At 43.5% G+C, this 15514-nt stretch overlaps 1 protein-coding gene across 1 annotated transcript in view; it reads right to left on the bottom strand.

The window, feature by feature from the left end:
• Positions 1–15514, bottom strand: part of HYDIN (HYDIN axonemal central pair apparatus protein) — a 431237-nt gene that overhangs the window by 41684 nt on the left and 374039 nt on the right. The window contains 7 exon segments of the mRNA XM_029201876.1: positions 2265–2407; positions 3954–4232; positions 4459–4561; positions 7897–8086; positions 8194–8345; positions 10250–10485; positions 11209–11413. Of these exon segments, the coding sequence (XP_029057709.1) occupies positions 2265–2407; positions 3954–4232; positions 4459–4561; positions 7897–8086; positions 8194–8345; positions 10250–10485; positions 11209–11413 (1308 nt within the window).

Consider the following 15514-nt stretch of genomic DNA (forward strand, 5'->3'; position numbering starts at 1 on the left):
TTTGGGGAGTTCAATCCTGAGGACTCTGGATGCCTCATGGTGCCACACTAGGGGCAGGGTCAAAAGCCTTGGCAAAAAATAATGCATCATTCAAGCCCGTATACGTAGACCATCTTAAATAGGTACAAAAGTTCTTAGATAGAAATTTAATCATAAAAACAAGAGCAGCTAATATTTACCACTGTTACATGCTTCAGGCACTATACTAAACCTTCACAAAGTTCTACTAACCCCCACGACAGCCCTATGGGATGTACAGCTACCACCCCTATTTGATAGACAAGGAAACTTGTAACTTGCTCAAGGTCATACCATTAATGTTAGAAGATCTGGATTCAGACCCAGGCAGTATGGCTCCAGGTACCGCACTCTTAACCACCTGTACTTCTCAACCACATGACCTATACAAATTATGGACAGATGTACACAGTACCTTAGCAGTCCTCAGAGTGTGATCTGGTGACGCTTGGGGGTCCCAAGGTCTTTTAAGGAGTTCACAAGGTCAAAACTATTTTGATCATAATACTAAGATGACATGTGACCTTTTCATTCTTATTTTCTTGTGAGCATATAATGGAGCTTCCTAGAGGTTACATGACATACGATATTGCATCAGATTGAATGCAGAAGCAAATATGAGAATCCAGCTCTCTCCTACTAGGCCAGATATTAAAGGGACTTGTAAAAATGTAGAACATTGCTACTCTTCTCGCACAATTTTGTTTTGGAAAATAAAGCCGTTTTCATAAAAATATGGTATTTATATTAACATGTAATGGGTTTGTTATTATATTTTAAATGAACAAATACATGTTTTTAAAGATTCTCAGTTTTAACTTCTAATGTGGTAAATATTGACAGACATAACCCACATAAAAAAAAGCTCTTTGAGGGTCCTCAGTAATGTTTAAGAGTATTAAGGAGTCCATGGGCTTCCTTGGTGGTGCAGTGGTTGAGAGTCCGTCTGCCGATGCAGGGGACACGGGTTCGTGCCCTGGTCCAGGAAGATCCCACATGCCGCGGAGCGGCTGGGCCCGTGAGCCATGGCCACTGAGCCTGCGCGTCCGGAGCCTGAGCTCCGCAACGGGAGAGGCCACAACAGTGAGAGGCCCGTGTACCGCAAAAAAAAAAAAAAAAAAAAAAAAAAAAAAAAGAGTATTAAGGAGTCCTGAGACCAAAAAGGCTGAGATTTGCTGAAGTGTTCCAGATATATGGGAAATCCAATTTTGTTTGTAGAATAAAATCATTTGTGATTAAACATGCATAAATGCACATACACATACCCAAATACATACTATATATAGTCCTATATATATAGTCCTTTCATGTTTCTAATAGATAAGAAACCCCTCCTCCTCTGGAAAGTGAAGGGAGAAGAAAGTTTAATACTTCCCAAGGCTACAACTATGTGTGTGTGTGTGTGTGTGTGTGTGTACACACGTGGGTGTATACCCAAGTGTGTGCCCGTGGGTGTGTAAATGGACCATAAGAAGCTTATCTCTACCTTCTTTGACTATCACTTCATATCTCTCCAGGAAGCAAAACACTTCCTGAGAGCACCCTAATTTACAGGTGACAAAGTAGGGTCCCCAACCCTCCTCGCTCCAACCCCCTAGAGTTCTGTGCTTGAACAAACTCAGTGGCTGAAACAGAGCAAGAGGCCATGGATACATCCAGTGTCCTGGGAACTCAGAAGTGAGCTGTCGATGAAAAACAAGTGCTGGCCAGAGGTGAGGCTCTGCTGCCACGCGGTCCTAGGCCTTGCTCGAGGTCGAGCTTTGGTTAGCAAATCATAAAATGTGTGCTGTGAGACCCTCAAAGAAGGGGTTAGAAAATTCCAGGTAAAACAAAGTTGACTAGGTTTTAATATGCTGAAGGGCATCTAGAATCTGTAGGAGAAAGATGTAACATTTTCTAAATCTCTGTTGTCCACAAAACCCACCACCCCCGTTTTAGCTTCTGATGAACCACTTTTGCAGGACAAATGCTCCAAAGAACACACACCATGGGGGACACAGGTCTACACTTGGGGATGGGAAGACTGGGACCTGTCTTCATCCATGGAGGTCTCCATGGAATTCCTCAACATCAGTCTTGGTGACCTCATTCTCTGCTCTTAGGCCGGAGGGGACATTTCTGGTACCAGGTCGGAGTGAGGGATGCATCCATCCCATCCTATGTATCTGTGGGAATGGGCCGACAATCAAACTGGGGTTGGCTTAGGCCTAAGGGAGTGCAGAAAACAAGGACTGGTTTTCACTTACCTGTGGGGAGAAAGAAACTGTGGCTAAAGGGGGCCATTCGAACCGTATCACATTCCCTTGGCTGTGATTAGTGATTGTGAAGCTCACGTTATAGCTGTTTCCAACGTGGCAGTGCCCAAACTGGATGTGGTTCACCAGAGCAGCTAGGGGACAGAAGCAGGGGGCAGTGAGTCCCCTCTTGCCTCCTCTGCAGGCTCACTTCCCCACGGAGGCAGCTCCTGAAAGACATTGTGCCTCACCCTCAGGCAACCCCACCTTCCTTGGATGGTTATACTGGAAACGCCTGGAGTCCTTCGCCAGCAAGCTTTCTCTCCTATAGGGGAGTCTACTTATCCACCCATCCATCCATCCACCCACCCACCCACCCACTCTGGCCCTCACCTCCATTTGTACAAAGGAAAACATAGCTCCCCACTGCCCGCCCGCCAACTCCATTTGTTTGTTGAAACAGTACTATTAAGGGCTGGAATTGCCACACAGAACACAGAAGCCCCCATTAAATTTGAATTACAAGTAAATGATGAGTAATTTTTAGTATAAGTATGTCCCATGCAAAATTTTGGGACACAAATACACTAAAAATTATAGTTTATTTAAAATTCAAACTTAATATCTAAAATTCAAATTTAATGGGGACTGCTGTGTTCTGACTTTCTAAATCTGGTAACCCTATTATAAGTATGAAATCTGATTTCTGAACTAGGGTTCACTGCTGGCTCCTGCTTGACCCCTGATAAGAAAGATGCCACCCTGTAGCTACAAACAGAGGTGAAACACCAGATACATGAGGAGCACTGATTTTAACCCATGTTGTATGGACTGCCTAGGGCTACACTCCAGGACTGTAATTAAGCTCCTAGAGAAACTGTGAGACTGTGTTTATAACTCACTTCATAGCAGTCAGCCACACAATTAGGGTGTTTAGCAAATGCGTTTTGATGATAATGAAGAAGTAAATATTCTCCTACCCAAAGAATATCACCAACCAAATGAAGCCGCAGTGCTTGATAAACTGCAGGGCAGCATGTCTTAAGCTCTACTGTTCACACAGATCACCTGGGGATCTTGTTAAACGCAAATTCTGATTCAGTAGGTCTGAGGTGCTGGGGAGGTGTGTGAAATTCGCATTTCTAACAACTCCCAGGTGATGCTGATGCTGTAGGTTCTCAGAAAGCGCATTGAGTAGTGAGGCTGCAGAGGACGGTCTTCTAGAGGTGGCACAAACCTACACCTTCTCTAATTAAACCAGCCCGCCGTTTCTCTTAGAATGTCTAGGGTACATGATACAGATGAAACAGAGGATGCCAATGCAAGCCAGCTAAAAGATACAGACAGGGAAAACTACAGAGAGACATGTATTCACTTTTTAGCTAATCTGGAACTTGAATTTCTCTTATTAGCTAAATGGGAATTTGAGCTCAAAGAATAAGCTCCCTAAGGGACAGACTCCCTTATTAATTACTCTTTGGAACTCCAGTCACATGCACACTGATCCTCAACCACTGTTCTTTGAGGGAACACGTGGATGAATGCAGTGACTGAGTCAGGCATGAGGGAGCATACGGTAACAAAGAGGAGATGCAGTCCTAAATTCCCAGGAACCTAGCCAACCTGTTATTTAAATTTCATTCTTATTTAAAATGAACCACAAGCCAAGAGGTGTCAACACCTCACTGCTGCTTCTCTCACCTGCCACGAAGTCTTCCATCATGTTGTCCTCGATGACCTCAGAGATATCTGAGGCCTCCTGGCTGGAGGAAGCCACCAGCCCGTGGATGTTGTCCAAGGTGATGTCATCCTCGTAGCCCTCTCCCACCATGTGGATGACTGTCTCCTCATACCGGTTGTTGATCACTGACAAGTGGATGTTGCCTGCCATTCTCCCAACCTTCTGGGAGTGGAAAACAACATCAAATTCAGCTGTGTCTCCAGGAGGAACAACCAGGGAGGCTGTGTGAGCCTTCTTTGCTGCAACGAGAAGAGAGAGACATGATCTAGAACCAGATTAAAGGAAGATGTATCCATAAAGACCTGGACTCAAGGGAAAGCAGCCCTCATGTGGGAATGAGCCTCGCCTAGAGAGGCCATTGGTGACGAGACTGGGCATCTGACTCTGGCTGGGTACACGTTAGTCCTCTAACAAAAGAGCTACTGGGACCCATTGCTCTCTAGAAGATATACTTGCCCTACTTACCTTTTGCTTGTGGTTTGTTTTCCTCTATGATGTAGATGTAGGAGGTGGACGGCTTCCCCTTCAGGGAGAAGACTCCTAGTTGGTCCCGCAGGTCAACATGCAACTGGCATACAGGAAATAAGATTGAGTGTTAAGCTTACAGGCTGCTCATGAGTTCTGAACTGCAGTGAGATACTGTGCTGTTGGGGGAGTACCCCCAAAAATCATTGAGCCTAGTGCCCACTTTTTCGAGCTTCTTACTAAGACAGATATAATAAATATTATACCTGGAGAGGACAAACAAAAATTTAGCTCAGCCCTTGCTATTCAAATAAGGAACCAGAGGTCCAGAGAGTATAGGTGACTTTGGGATTACCCAGTCAAAATGGGGTTGCCAAGGCCTCTGTTATTGACAGAGGCAGTTGTGAAATATACACTAGACTAGTAAAATGGAAATGAATGTTCGCCATTCTGTGAGGGCCTGCGTGAATGTGAGTTCCTAAAAACCAGTATCTGCTAGGTGCTAACACATTAGTTGCCTGAGAGTGTCATGCTGAGCGTCCTACCAAGATAAGAAGAAAACCAAGGTGGACATCTGACGTACCTATAGAAAAGGGATGCTTTATAGCCCACTGGAAGCCATGTAGCTGATTAAAAAAACCTAAAGCCATATATCATATTTTATGCATGAGGAACCAGCAGACATTTTTAGAAGATAGTAATGCTGGCACCATCATGAACAAGATTGAACAATATAAAAAATGAGGCACGAAGAAGGGAGAAATAGTGACATCACATAGGAAGCTTCTGAGATAAAAAAATATATATTTAGAAATAAACTTAATAAGAAACTATACAGAGGAATCACATGAAAAAATATTGACATAAAAGAAGATGTAAATAAATGGGTTGGAATCCTAAATGTTGTTCCTGGTGGGGAGCCTAAATACTCTAAAAGTAGAAATTCCCCCCTAAATAATTCATAGGAATCCCAATAGGTTTTGTGAGGAACATTATAAAACGATGTCTAAAGTTCATCTGAGAGACTGTTAAAAAATCGTTAAGATTAGAAAAACAGGGAATGGGTGCGAATACATTTTATAAAGCTACAATAACGGAAACCATGCAGGGTAATGGTAAACTAGGTAATGTGGACTCAAGACAATAAAGAAATGCAAAACAAAACCCAAACAAACAGCCGCCCCCCTCCACCACCACCAATTTCAGAAGCATCACAGAGCTAAGAAGATAATGAAGAGTAACCAGACCAAGATCTGGGATGTCTAGAGAGGCCAGCCTAAATTTCTGGGCTGTTTTTGACCTGGGTCATTTGCCAGTCGGGAAGAGGCAGATGGGAGGCTGAACTGTGTTTTTCCGATGGTCTCTTGGTGTTAAGAGGGCAAAAGTTCTGTGAGGGGTGGGAGTGTTTTCTTTGCTCTAGACTAGGACCCCAAAGGTCTGCACAGTAAGACAAAAGTTAGGCTGGATATAAAGCAGCTCTCCCAAGGATAGCAATCCTGCTCAGAGTTATCTGTCTAACACAGAAAATCTCAAGCTCTAAAACCAGTTTAAGGTGATCCTGCATTTCTAGTGCCCCCAAGTGCTAGGCAGAAGCAAATGAAAATTGTCTCTGAATAAAAATACATCCTTAGTCTAATTATTTCTAGATTAACTTTTCAAATACAATACAACACATGATCAAAAATAACCAGGCACATGAGGAGAGAAGACAACATGGGCAAAAATGAACAGAAGCAGCAGATATCAGAATTAGACCCACTGGGGCTTCAGATTTTGGAATTATCAGGTATAGACTGAAAAATGGCTGTGATTACTGTGTTCAAGAAATAAAAGTGACAATTTTGGCATGAAACTAGAAATCATAGAAACTGGTTATGCAGATTTGAAAAACAATCTAATAAAAATTCTACAACTGAAAAATATAAAAACTTAAGAACTGAATGGAAGGTTTAACAGAAAACTAGATATAGCCAAAGGGAGAGTTAATGACCTGAAGGCAGAACAAAAGAAATCATGCAAAATGAAGCCCAGAGAAAAATGGATGGAAAATATAGTGAGGTTGTGAGACACAGAGGATATAATGAGAAGACCTTCCATACATTGACGTGGCTTCCCACAAGGAGAGATGAGACAGAATGGAATAGAAACAATATTTGAAAACACATATAGGAATTTTCCAAAATTGACTCAAAACATCAACTGCAGAGTCCAGAAGCCTGGTGAATTCCAAGAAAAATCAATTAAAAGAAATCCATACCTAGACACATCATAGTAAAACCGCAGAAAACAAATACAAAGGTACAAAGCCAGGGGAAAAAGACTGCCTTAGAGGAACATTTTTGACATATAAGCTGACACCTCAGCCATAACAATGGAAACCAGAATACACTGGAATAATATCTCCCATTTGCTGAAAGAAAACAACTGCCAACCCAGAGTTCTACAGCCAGCAAAATTTACATTAAAAATAAAGGATAAATTGAGATTTTCAAATAAAAACTGAGAGAATTCACTACTAGCAGACTTGCATTAAGGAAATATTGAAGAGTATTCTTCAGTAGGTAGAAAAAGGATCTCAGATGGTAGGTTGGAGATGCAGGAATGGAGAGCAATAAAAATGGTAACTTCTGGGTGAAGCTAAATGGGTCCTAGCCACATCAACAACAACAACAGTAATAATGTCTGGTAGAATCCAAAGCCCTCCACAAACTGTCCCCTCACTCTACCCTTCTATTTTTATCTCTCACTGTTCTTCAACCTATACCCTATGCTCTCACAAAGCTGGTGCTTACTAGTTCCTATTTGTACCTTATAATTTTTTTTTTTTGCTTCTGTGCCTTTGTCTTTGCAGTTTTCTTTCTCCGCCTAGGCTTCACTCACCGCAGTGCCCACTTACGAAGCCCAGCTATACCCTTCGACGCCCAGCTCAAGCGTCATTTTATAGTGAAATTTTCCTGGATTCCCCTAGATGGGAGTAGATTATTTTCAAAAGTCCTACAGTTCTTTGTATAACACTTACACAATTTATCACTCTTTTTCTGGTAAAATAAAAACGTAATTGCTGAACCAAAAGTCCCTTCTGATGTTATATCTCTCACCCCTGATGAAGTTTCTTTCTTTTTTCCTTATTACAAATGCAATGTTCATTACAGAAAAAAAGTGAAAAAATAAGGAAGACACTCAGAACACCCATAATCCCACCCACTCAGCTTGGTGTATTATCATTGCTCACTGCCTTGCACAGTAATTATCAGTGTACTATGTATCAATCAGACCACGCCTAATTCCGCTCTGAATGTCCCATGTTTTACCCAGGTTAACGTATGAGGAACATCAAAGAAGTCCTCACGAGTTAGGGATGGCAGAAGCCCCAATGTCAGAAGTCTTGCTTCTAAATGATTCTCCCTTTTCACCCCACGCTTCACCCTCCCGCAGTACCTTGGCAGGGATGGTGCCATTGTTCTTGAGGACAAGAGGCAGTGTCTCTGAATGACCAAGCAGAAGCCTCTTAAAGAGGAGCAAGGGGTTTCCATATTGGTTATAGAGAATCGGCCGCACAACGGTCACTCGAGGGAGGTTCCCCTCTCCAACAATATCAAACATGAGGCTTTGATTCTTGGCCAGGTTGCTGCAGGGAACAGAAAGATCAAGGCCTGTCAGCATGGCAGGAATGACATTTCACAGAGAGGGTGGCCCGCTGCCCTGCTGGAGGAGGGGGAGCTGGGGAGCTGGTACCTGGGCAAGCCATCCACGGTGGCCTCAAAGATACACTGGTAGGTCTGCATGGTCTGTGGGGTGAAGGACACCGTGGCAAAGGCATGCGAGCGGCTGGCAACACACATCTTGCTGGGTTCCACTTCAAAGATGTCAGTGATGCGGGCAAAGATCTGGATGGGGGCGGGGAGGAAGCAGGGATCGGTGTGTGTGCCACTTTGCATTTGCACAAGGCTTGCTGCTCACCTCTACAAGCCCTGCTGTGACATCTCCCTCCTCTAAGCTCTGCAGTAGGCGTGTCCCACTGCTTGCACAGTCATGATTCTGGAAGGAGCGGCCTGGGTACTCAGGGACCTGCCCCTGAGCAATAATCGGCCAGACCTGTGATCTTGGACTCAAACAGGTGAACTAAACCATATCTCAGATAGTCAGGTCCCCTGGCCACTCCACCACCCCCCACACACAAATAAATTAAGATGCCAGAGACCCCTGGTGGTTGCTGACGTGGGGCTGAGCTGGAAGCCAGACTAGAGAAAGGAGCAATGGAGACACCATGTGTGAGAAACACGTGGCTCTTGGCAGATGGGGAGCCACGGCTGGTCTTCTGAAAGCTGGATTTCGGGTGACAGTTCCAGTCCCACAGACCTCTGGCTACATGCTGTGTTCTGCCCTGCGTGTGAGGTCTCGGATTCACTGAAGCAAACCTTGCTATGTTGGGGCCATCTTGAGTGGGTTTCTGCTCCTTCTAACTCCAAGAGCTTTGGCTAGAGCCACCTTCTGCAGCACCTTCTCTGCTCCTGTCTTAGGCCAGTGTTTGGGGAAGACTGTAGGGACTGTAGGGACCCCTGGAACGGCCTCAAAAGGATTTTTTATTCTCACGGGAGGCAGGTGGGATTCAAGACTGACTATTCCTTCTTGTTCTTAAGCTGAGAGCATAAGGTTTCTTTCCTCTTTCCAAGGAATAATCTGCAAATTAAGGAGGAAGATGACAACATAATGCCTGCAAATCCCTGTTAAAAACCGATCTTTGTTTAGAAATCAGGCTTGCTCACTTTTTACGTTTTTAGAACAGAATAGGGAGAAAGCTGCCCTTTCCTGTCCCCAAAAGGTCAGAAAGTGATAACAGTCTCTCAAGCCGTCTCTCAACTGTCTGACAGTCTCCCGGAAATGCACACTACTTTTGGCTCTAGACTAGACCAGCCCTCTCGGCCATCTCCCTACCACCATCAGCCATGAGAACAATACCAACTCTGGGGCACAAGGGCCACCTGGGCCGAGACTCTATCTTCGGGCAGAGAACTGATGTGGCTGAGCTGACACTAGGCAGTGTTTGCAGTACATCGACTGGAAATTACGGGTGAGTGAAACCCACTGACTTAGCCCTCTCTTTTGGTACCCTGGATTTTCTGTTCCACTGCGAGGGAAAAGGGTCTCAGTATGGTCTGACTCAGATAGGGAAGGCAGTTTTGGTCTGGAAGACCCTGAGATGGACACTTATTATTTACCTTGCATGTAGATGAAGCTTGGCTTTAAACCAAGCCTTACATCCCTAGGCTCTGGGACCTAGGGGAAGAATTCAGCATTTCTGAGCCTCAATTTCCCCAACTATAAAATGGGGATAATAATACAAAATCTGATACTACAAACTTCTGAGGATGAAATGAGATAATAAGTGAAAATCACTTAGCACAGTGCTCGGCATACAGCAGGAGGTCAATAAATGCTCACCATTTCACCTTACACTCCTAGTCTGACACCCCCCAAATCTCCCTCGCCACCAACATGCCACCTGAGCAGGCTTCATGACCCGATCTTTGGCTCTCCCCACAGTGCTCTGTCCCGTAGACACGTGTCTGATGGAGGAGTGCACTTCTCCATTGTGTGAACCAGTTTATCACAGAGGTACCCAGAGGAGACGCCCACTGGGATAAACATATGCCCCCTCATATAAATTCCAGGGGGCCTGAGAGCCAGATAATCCCCATTCACAATACAGGCTCCAGAGCAGGGGTTTCCAGGAGCTCTTGCCCTGGCTTTATGCCAACCATGGTGGGCCAGGGCCACTGGGCCTACTCACCTTGTTGGAGACGGGCTTAACCACAATGTTCACGTCACAGGTGATCTTTCCCATGTTGGAGATCTTGAACCGAGCCTTGGCCCGATGGCCCACCAGGACATTGCAGAAGATGAACTTGTTCTCATCCTCCACAAACAGCCCCCCGCTCTCTATGGTCTGCAGGATGCTGTACAGGGTGGCGCTGCTACAGATTTGGTGCTCCTCAAATATCACGGTGGTGTTGTCGGTCACGAAAGCTGGGGAGTGGAGGGAAGGCTGTGAGATGAAGGCTGAGAGCTCGATTCCTGCTCTCTGCAATTCCTAATTTGGAGGTTTAGACTCCAGCAAAGGACAGTCACAGAGGGGAATTCACACAGAAGGTGTGAGGGATGGGACAAACTCTGTCTTCTCTTCCTCTTTTGGACTGCTTTTGCTGGTCTCCGGACTCCAACCACCTTTTCCTCCCAATGGTAAGGAGGATAAGATCCGGGGTGAGCTGAGGAAGGGAGGAGGCATTTGGCCCACTTTGGTGAGAGGCTGCAGGGGACCTACAGCCAGAGCAAGAGGAGCTGTCTCCGTGCTTCATCTGAGCTCTTTCTGGGTTAAAGTTGTAATACACTCAGTCATTGACCACTGTTCTCTGTGCATATGTTACAGGGAGTGGCCTGGCCATGAGCAGGATTCAGTGTTTCTGGGTTCTGTGCCATATCCCATTGCACCATCATTGCCAGGTACCACTATCCATCTGAGAATCCCAGACCAAACTCGGGAAGACCAGGAGTTTAAAGCTGCACATCCCCTTCTAGGCGTGCATGCCCTGTAAGTCTATAAGGAAAAATATGGCTGAAGATACCACAGGAAGATCTAAGGTCCCAAAGGAAGAAGCCCAGCCACGTCTATTAGGCATCTGCAAGGGAGGGGGTCCTTACAGAGGAAGGAAGGTCTTTTAAGGGGTGCTGTCCCATCTGAGTGCCCAGTACCTGGCTGACAGGCTTCGGCCAACAGGCTGTAAGGAATGCCAGCGGGCTGGTCTCTTGGGTCTCGGTCAGAGATATCAATCGCTATAAATTCCTCACATCTTCCCACAGGGTCAGCCACACAGTCAATGGTCACGACCTGCATTCCTCCAGAAGGGATGGAGCCAAACCCAGGGTACACGGTGAACATGCCGAGGGTGAAGCGAGCCTGCAGGAAGGGTGGGAGGGGCAGGAGGGGCAGAGGCAGAGTGGGTGGCAGAGTCTGAGCCCTTCCACCAGAGTCATGAGATGGTGTCAAGAGGGACTGGATGTGGGGGGGGGGTTGGGGGGCTCTCCCCACAGGCTCTCTCTGGGCCCAGCTCTTCTCCTGGAGGCAGGGAGAGTCTGGGGGTCTTCAGGGGCAGGCTTTCTCGGCACTTCTTTCTATGCACATCCCTTTTGAGCAGTCACGGCTAAGTGGGGTCTAAGGGGACAGACACACTCTGCATAGCGCGACACTCACCCAGATGGGAAACAGGGCTTAGGACCATGGACTTTTGAGTCAGATGCTCCCGGGTCTGAATCGCAGCCCTGCTGCGTATTAACTGTTTGACTTTGACAGGTGACTTCTCTGAGTTTTCGCTTATCAGTAAAATGAAGCTAAACACTTTACCCTGAGATCACCGGAGGCTTCAATAAAAGAATGTGTATGAAGCAATTAGCAAAGCATCTGTGCTCAAAACATGGGGTGTTATCATATACTTCTCTGGTTCTTAGGAGCTTCCTTCCTTTCTTATTTTTTTGCCCTCAGGCTTATTGAGATATAATTGACATATAACATTGTGTAAGTTTAAGGTGTATGACATGATGACTTGATACCTGTATATATTACAAAATGATTACTTCAGTGACTTTTAACAGCTACCAGGAACAGCAGGATTTCATTCCTCCATCTTTCTGGAGCCCCTCCCTCCATACACACCTTAATTGTAGTGTTCAGCATGTTGCTTGTCAATTGCTTATTTACCCTCTGCCTTTTATAAGTATTTAAAATATTTCCTCTACGTCCTTTTAGAACCATATCAGACAATGTTATAACTTTTTCTTTGATAAATGTAATTTAGAAAATTCAAGAGGAGAAGGAAAGTCTATTGAATTTACCCACATAATTGCTTGCCATGTTTTTTCTTCCTTCTTGATGCTCCATGATTCCTTCTTTTATTGTTTACTTTTTGTTTAGAGAACTTCCTTTAGCCATTCTTTTAGGAGAGATCTGCTGGTGACAAATTTAGTTTTCCTTCATCTGAGAAGATTTTGATTTTCCATTCATTTCTGAGGGATATCTTTGCTGGATATAAGATTCCGGGTTCACAGGGATTTGCTTTCCGCACTTGCAAAATGTTGTGCCATTTCCTTTTGGCCCCTCTGGTTTTTGGTAAGAAATCTGCTGTCATTTAAATAGTTTCCCCCCTATATGTAAGCGTGTAAGGAGTCAGTCCTCCCTCACTGCTTTCAAGATTTTTGTCTTTAGTTTTTAGAAATTTGACTATGATGTGTGTTGGTGTGGATTTCTTTGGGTTTGTCCTGTTTGAGATTTTCCCAGATTCTTGCATTTGTAGGTTTAAATATTTTGCCAAATGTGGGAAGCTTTTAGCCATTTTTTTCCTTGAGTACCTTTTCAACCCTACCTACTTCTTTTTCTTTTCTTTTCTCTCCTTTTTATTTATTTATTTGTTTTTTTTGGTGTCATGATCTTTATTTATTTGTGGATTTACGTTATTAGTTATATTTTAGGACAAACATGAATTTCCATTCTTTGAAAACAAAACAGCTTTGTAGAGGTTTATTCTGAATTATTTTACACAAAATAAAAATAAGGAAATATTTTTGTACATTCACATGATAGGACATTTCATAGGAATCAAAATTATATTTATGAAAGGTTTTAATGACTTAGGAAAATGCTTATGAGAAAGGTAAGTGAAAAAATAGTATAAAGTTATTAATATATTACCTCAATTGTGCACATATGCCAAATATTATCAGTAACTAACTCAGGGTGATGGGATTAGGCATTGTTTATGCTTCTTTCTATCAATATTTTACTTTTCAACTAGAGTAAGAAAAGACTATTTTCCTTTTATAACAATACTAAAAAAACACTAAATGAATGAAATAGATAATCAACAAGGACACACTGCATAGCACAGGGAACTCCACTTAATACTCTTCAATAACCTACATGGGAAAAGAATCCGAAAAAGAACAGACACACATGTATGTACAACCAAATCACCTTGCCACACACCGAAACCAACACAACACTGCAAATCAACCATACTCCAATATTAAACAAAACAAAATGAAACACTAAATGAGAGATTCACAAGGAAAAGCCTCCATCTATGGTTGCTTTCCATTTATACAAAGAGATGAGACGGAGAAGGCAATGTACCAGGTTTATTCAGGCTGATCAGTCCCACCAAAGGGAAGAGAGGCAGCATGCTCAACTCTCCCCAAATATGCCTTCCTAGTTTGGCTCCTAACCCTTCTCCAAAGAATCTCACTCCTTCTTTCTCTCCTTTCAATATCCCCTACCCTGACCCCACCACCACCACAAATTCCATCAGACTTTTCTCCAGGGTAGAATTAGCTAGTCCACCATTCCTCGATGACCAGCTATCATTTTTCTTCATTTGCGTATGCTTTTAAAATAGCGTATTATAATCCTCCGTATTATATATACATATATCCTATAAGGACATTATAATATCCTTAAACTAAGTGGAGACTTTGTAACAGAGTTTGGGCTGAATCCTCTGCTCCATTTGCTTGAATGCCAACTGTGTTCTTTCCTTACTTCACTGGTGAAGTAGTAGCTAGAATGTAAACAGCCATCCACGAGCACCTCCTCCTTACCCTACCTGTGTCTATACAGGGACTTTCTGACCTTATTCTCTCAAATGCACTAATGTAGTATATTTCTAATAACATAGCATACAAATTTTTACATTATTATAGCTCTACAAACACTGTAACCCAATAAAGGTTATTTCTTGAACTATTAAGCAACTAAGTAGTGTAATTATTAATACATTTCCCTCTTTAATACAGTACACTTTCTTTCTGAAGGTAAGAGTGGAGAAGTAGAGCAGAGAGGAAGGAAGGAAGAAAAGAAGAAAGAGGAAGAGGAGGAACCATGGAGAGCGTCCCAAAGTTGTAACTAATTCGGGAAAGTAGCATAAAATAAAGCCTCTCCAAAGTGACATAAAAAATAGAATGCTTCTATTCTCTTTGTGTCACTCATCACCCAGTAGTCCTGGGAGGCCCTGAACTGCAGGGTAGGAACCCCTGCTTGAAGCAAAATAAGAAAGAGTATTGCTACACCTTCTGATAAATTTTAATTAGTGCTGTTCATCATATATTTTTAGCTTTTTGAACACACGGTTATTACATTAAACCATGTGACTTCTTTAGTCAATGAATTGTGAGCAGAAGTAAAGGGTGTCACTTTCAAGAGGCAATTTTAAGAGACAATGTGTAATTTATCACACTGTCCCCTTCTGTCTGCCATGGCAACCCAAAAGTCTGGGTCTGAGTGTAAGGGCAACCCAGCGCAGTGTCCTCCTTCCTCCCCCATAGACATTAGTGAGAAATATTGAATAGAATTTTGTTGTTTAAAGCTATTGATAACTTTTAAGGTTGCCTGTTACCATGACAATAACAGACCCTGACTGATACTAATGCCGGTTTAAGTTAATAGCAAACGCAGGCTTGCTCCGCAGCCCTACCTATTTCCTACCTCTTTCTGGAACTCTGATGACAGGGTTGTTAGATTTTTTGTTATAGTTCCACAGGTCCCTGAGGGTCTGTTCACTTTTTTTCCCATTAGACTAAACAGACTTTCAGTAGACGCAAAACAGTCTATTTTCTCTTTTTCTTTATATTGGGCATCCTAAGACACCTAAGATTGGACATCTCATCTCTTGTAAAGATGTCAACATCCTAATCCCTGGAACCTGTGAATATATTACCTTACATGGCAAAGGGACTTTGTTGATATGACTGAATTAAGAACCTTGAGATGGGGATAGTATCCTGTACTATACTCGGCCCAATGTAATCACAAGAGTCCTTAGAAATGGAAGACGCAGACATAAGAGAGTTAGAGGGAGATGTGACTATGGAAGAGGCTGGAGTAATGTGATATGAGAAGGACCTGATCCACCACTGTTGGTTTTGAAGATGGAGGAAGGGAATCATGAACCAAGGAATGCAGGTATCCTCTAGAACATGGAAAAGGGAAGAAAGTGGATTCTCTCCTAAAGTC

The sequence above is a fragment of the Monodon monoceros genome, unplaced genomic scaffold (assembly GCF_005190385.1).
Source record: "Monodon monoceros isolate NGI ecotype Baffin Bay Population unplaced genomic scaffold, NGI_Narwhal_1 Super_Scaffold_10, whole genome shotgun sequence".
Classification (NCBI taxonomy): domain Eukaryota; kingdom Metazoa; phylum Chordata; class Mammalia; order Artiodactyla; family Monodontidae; genus Monodon; species Monodon monoceros.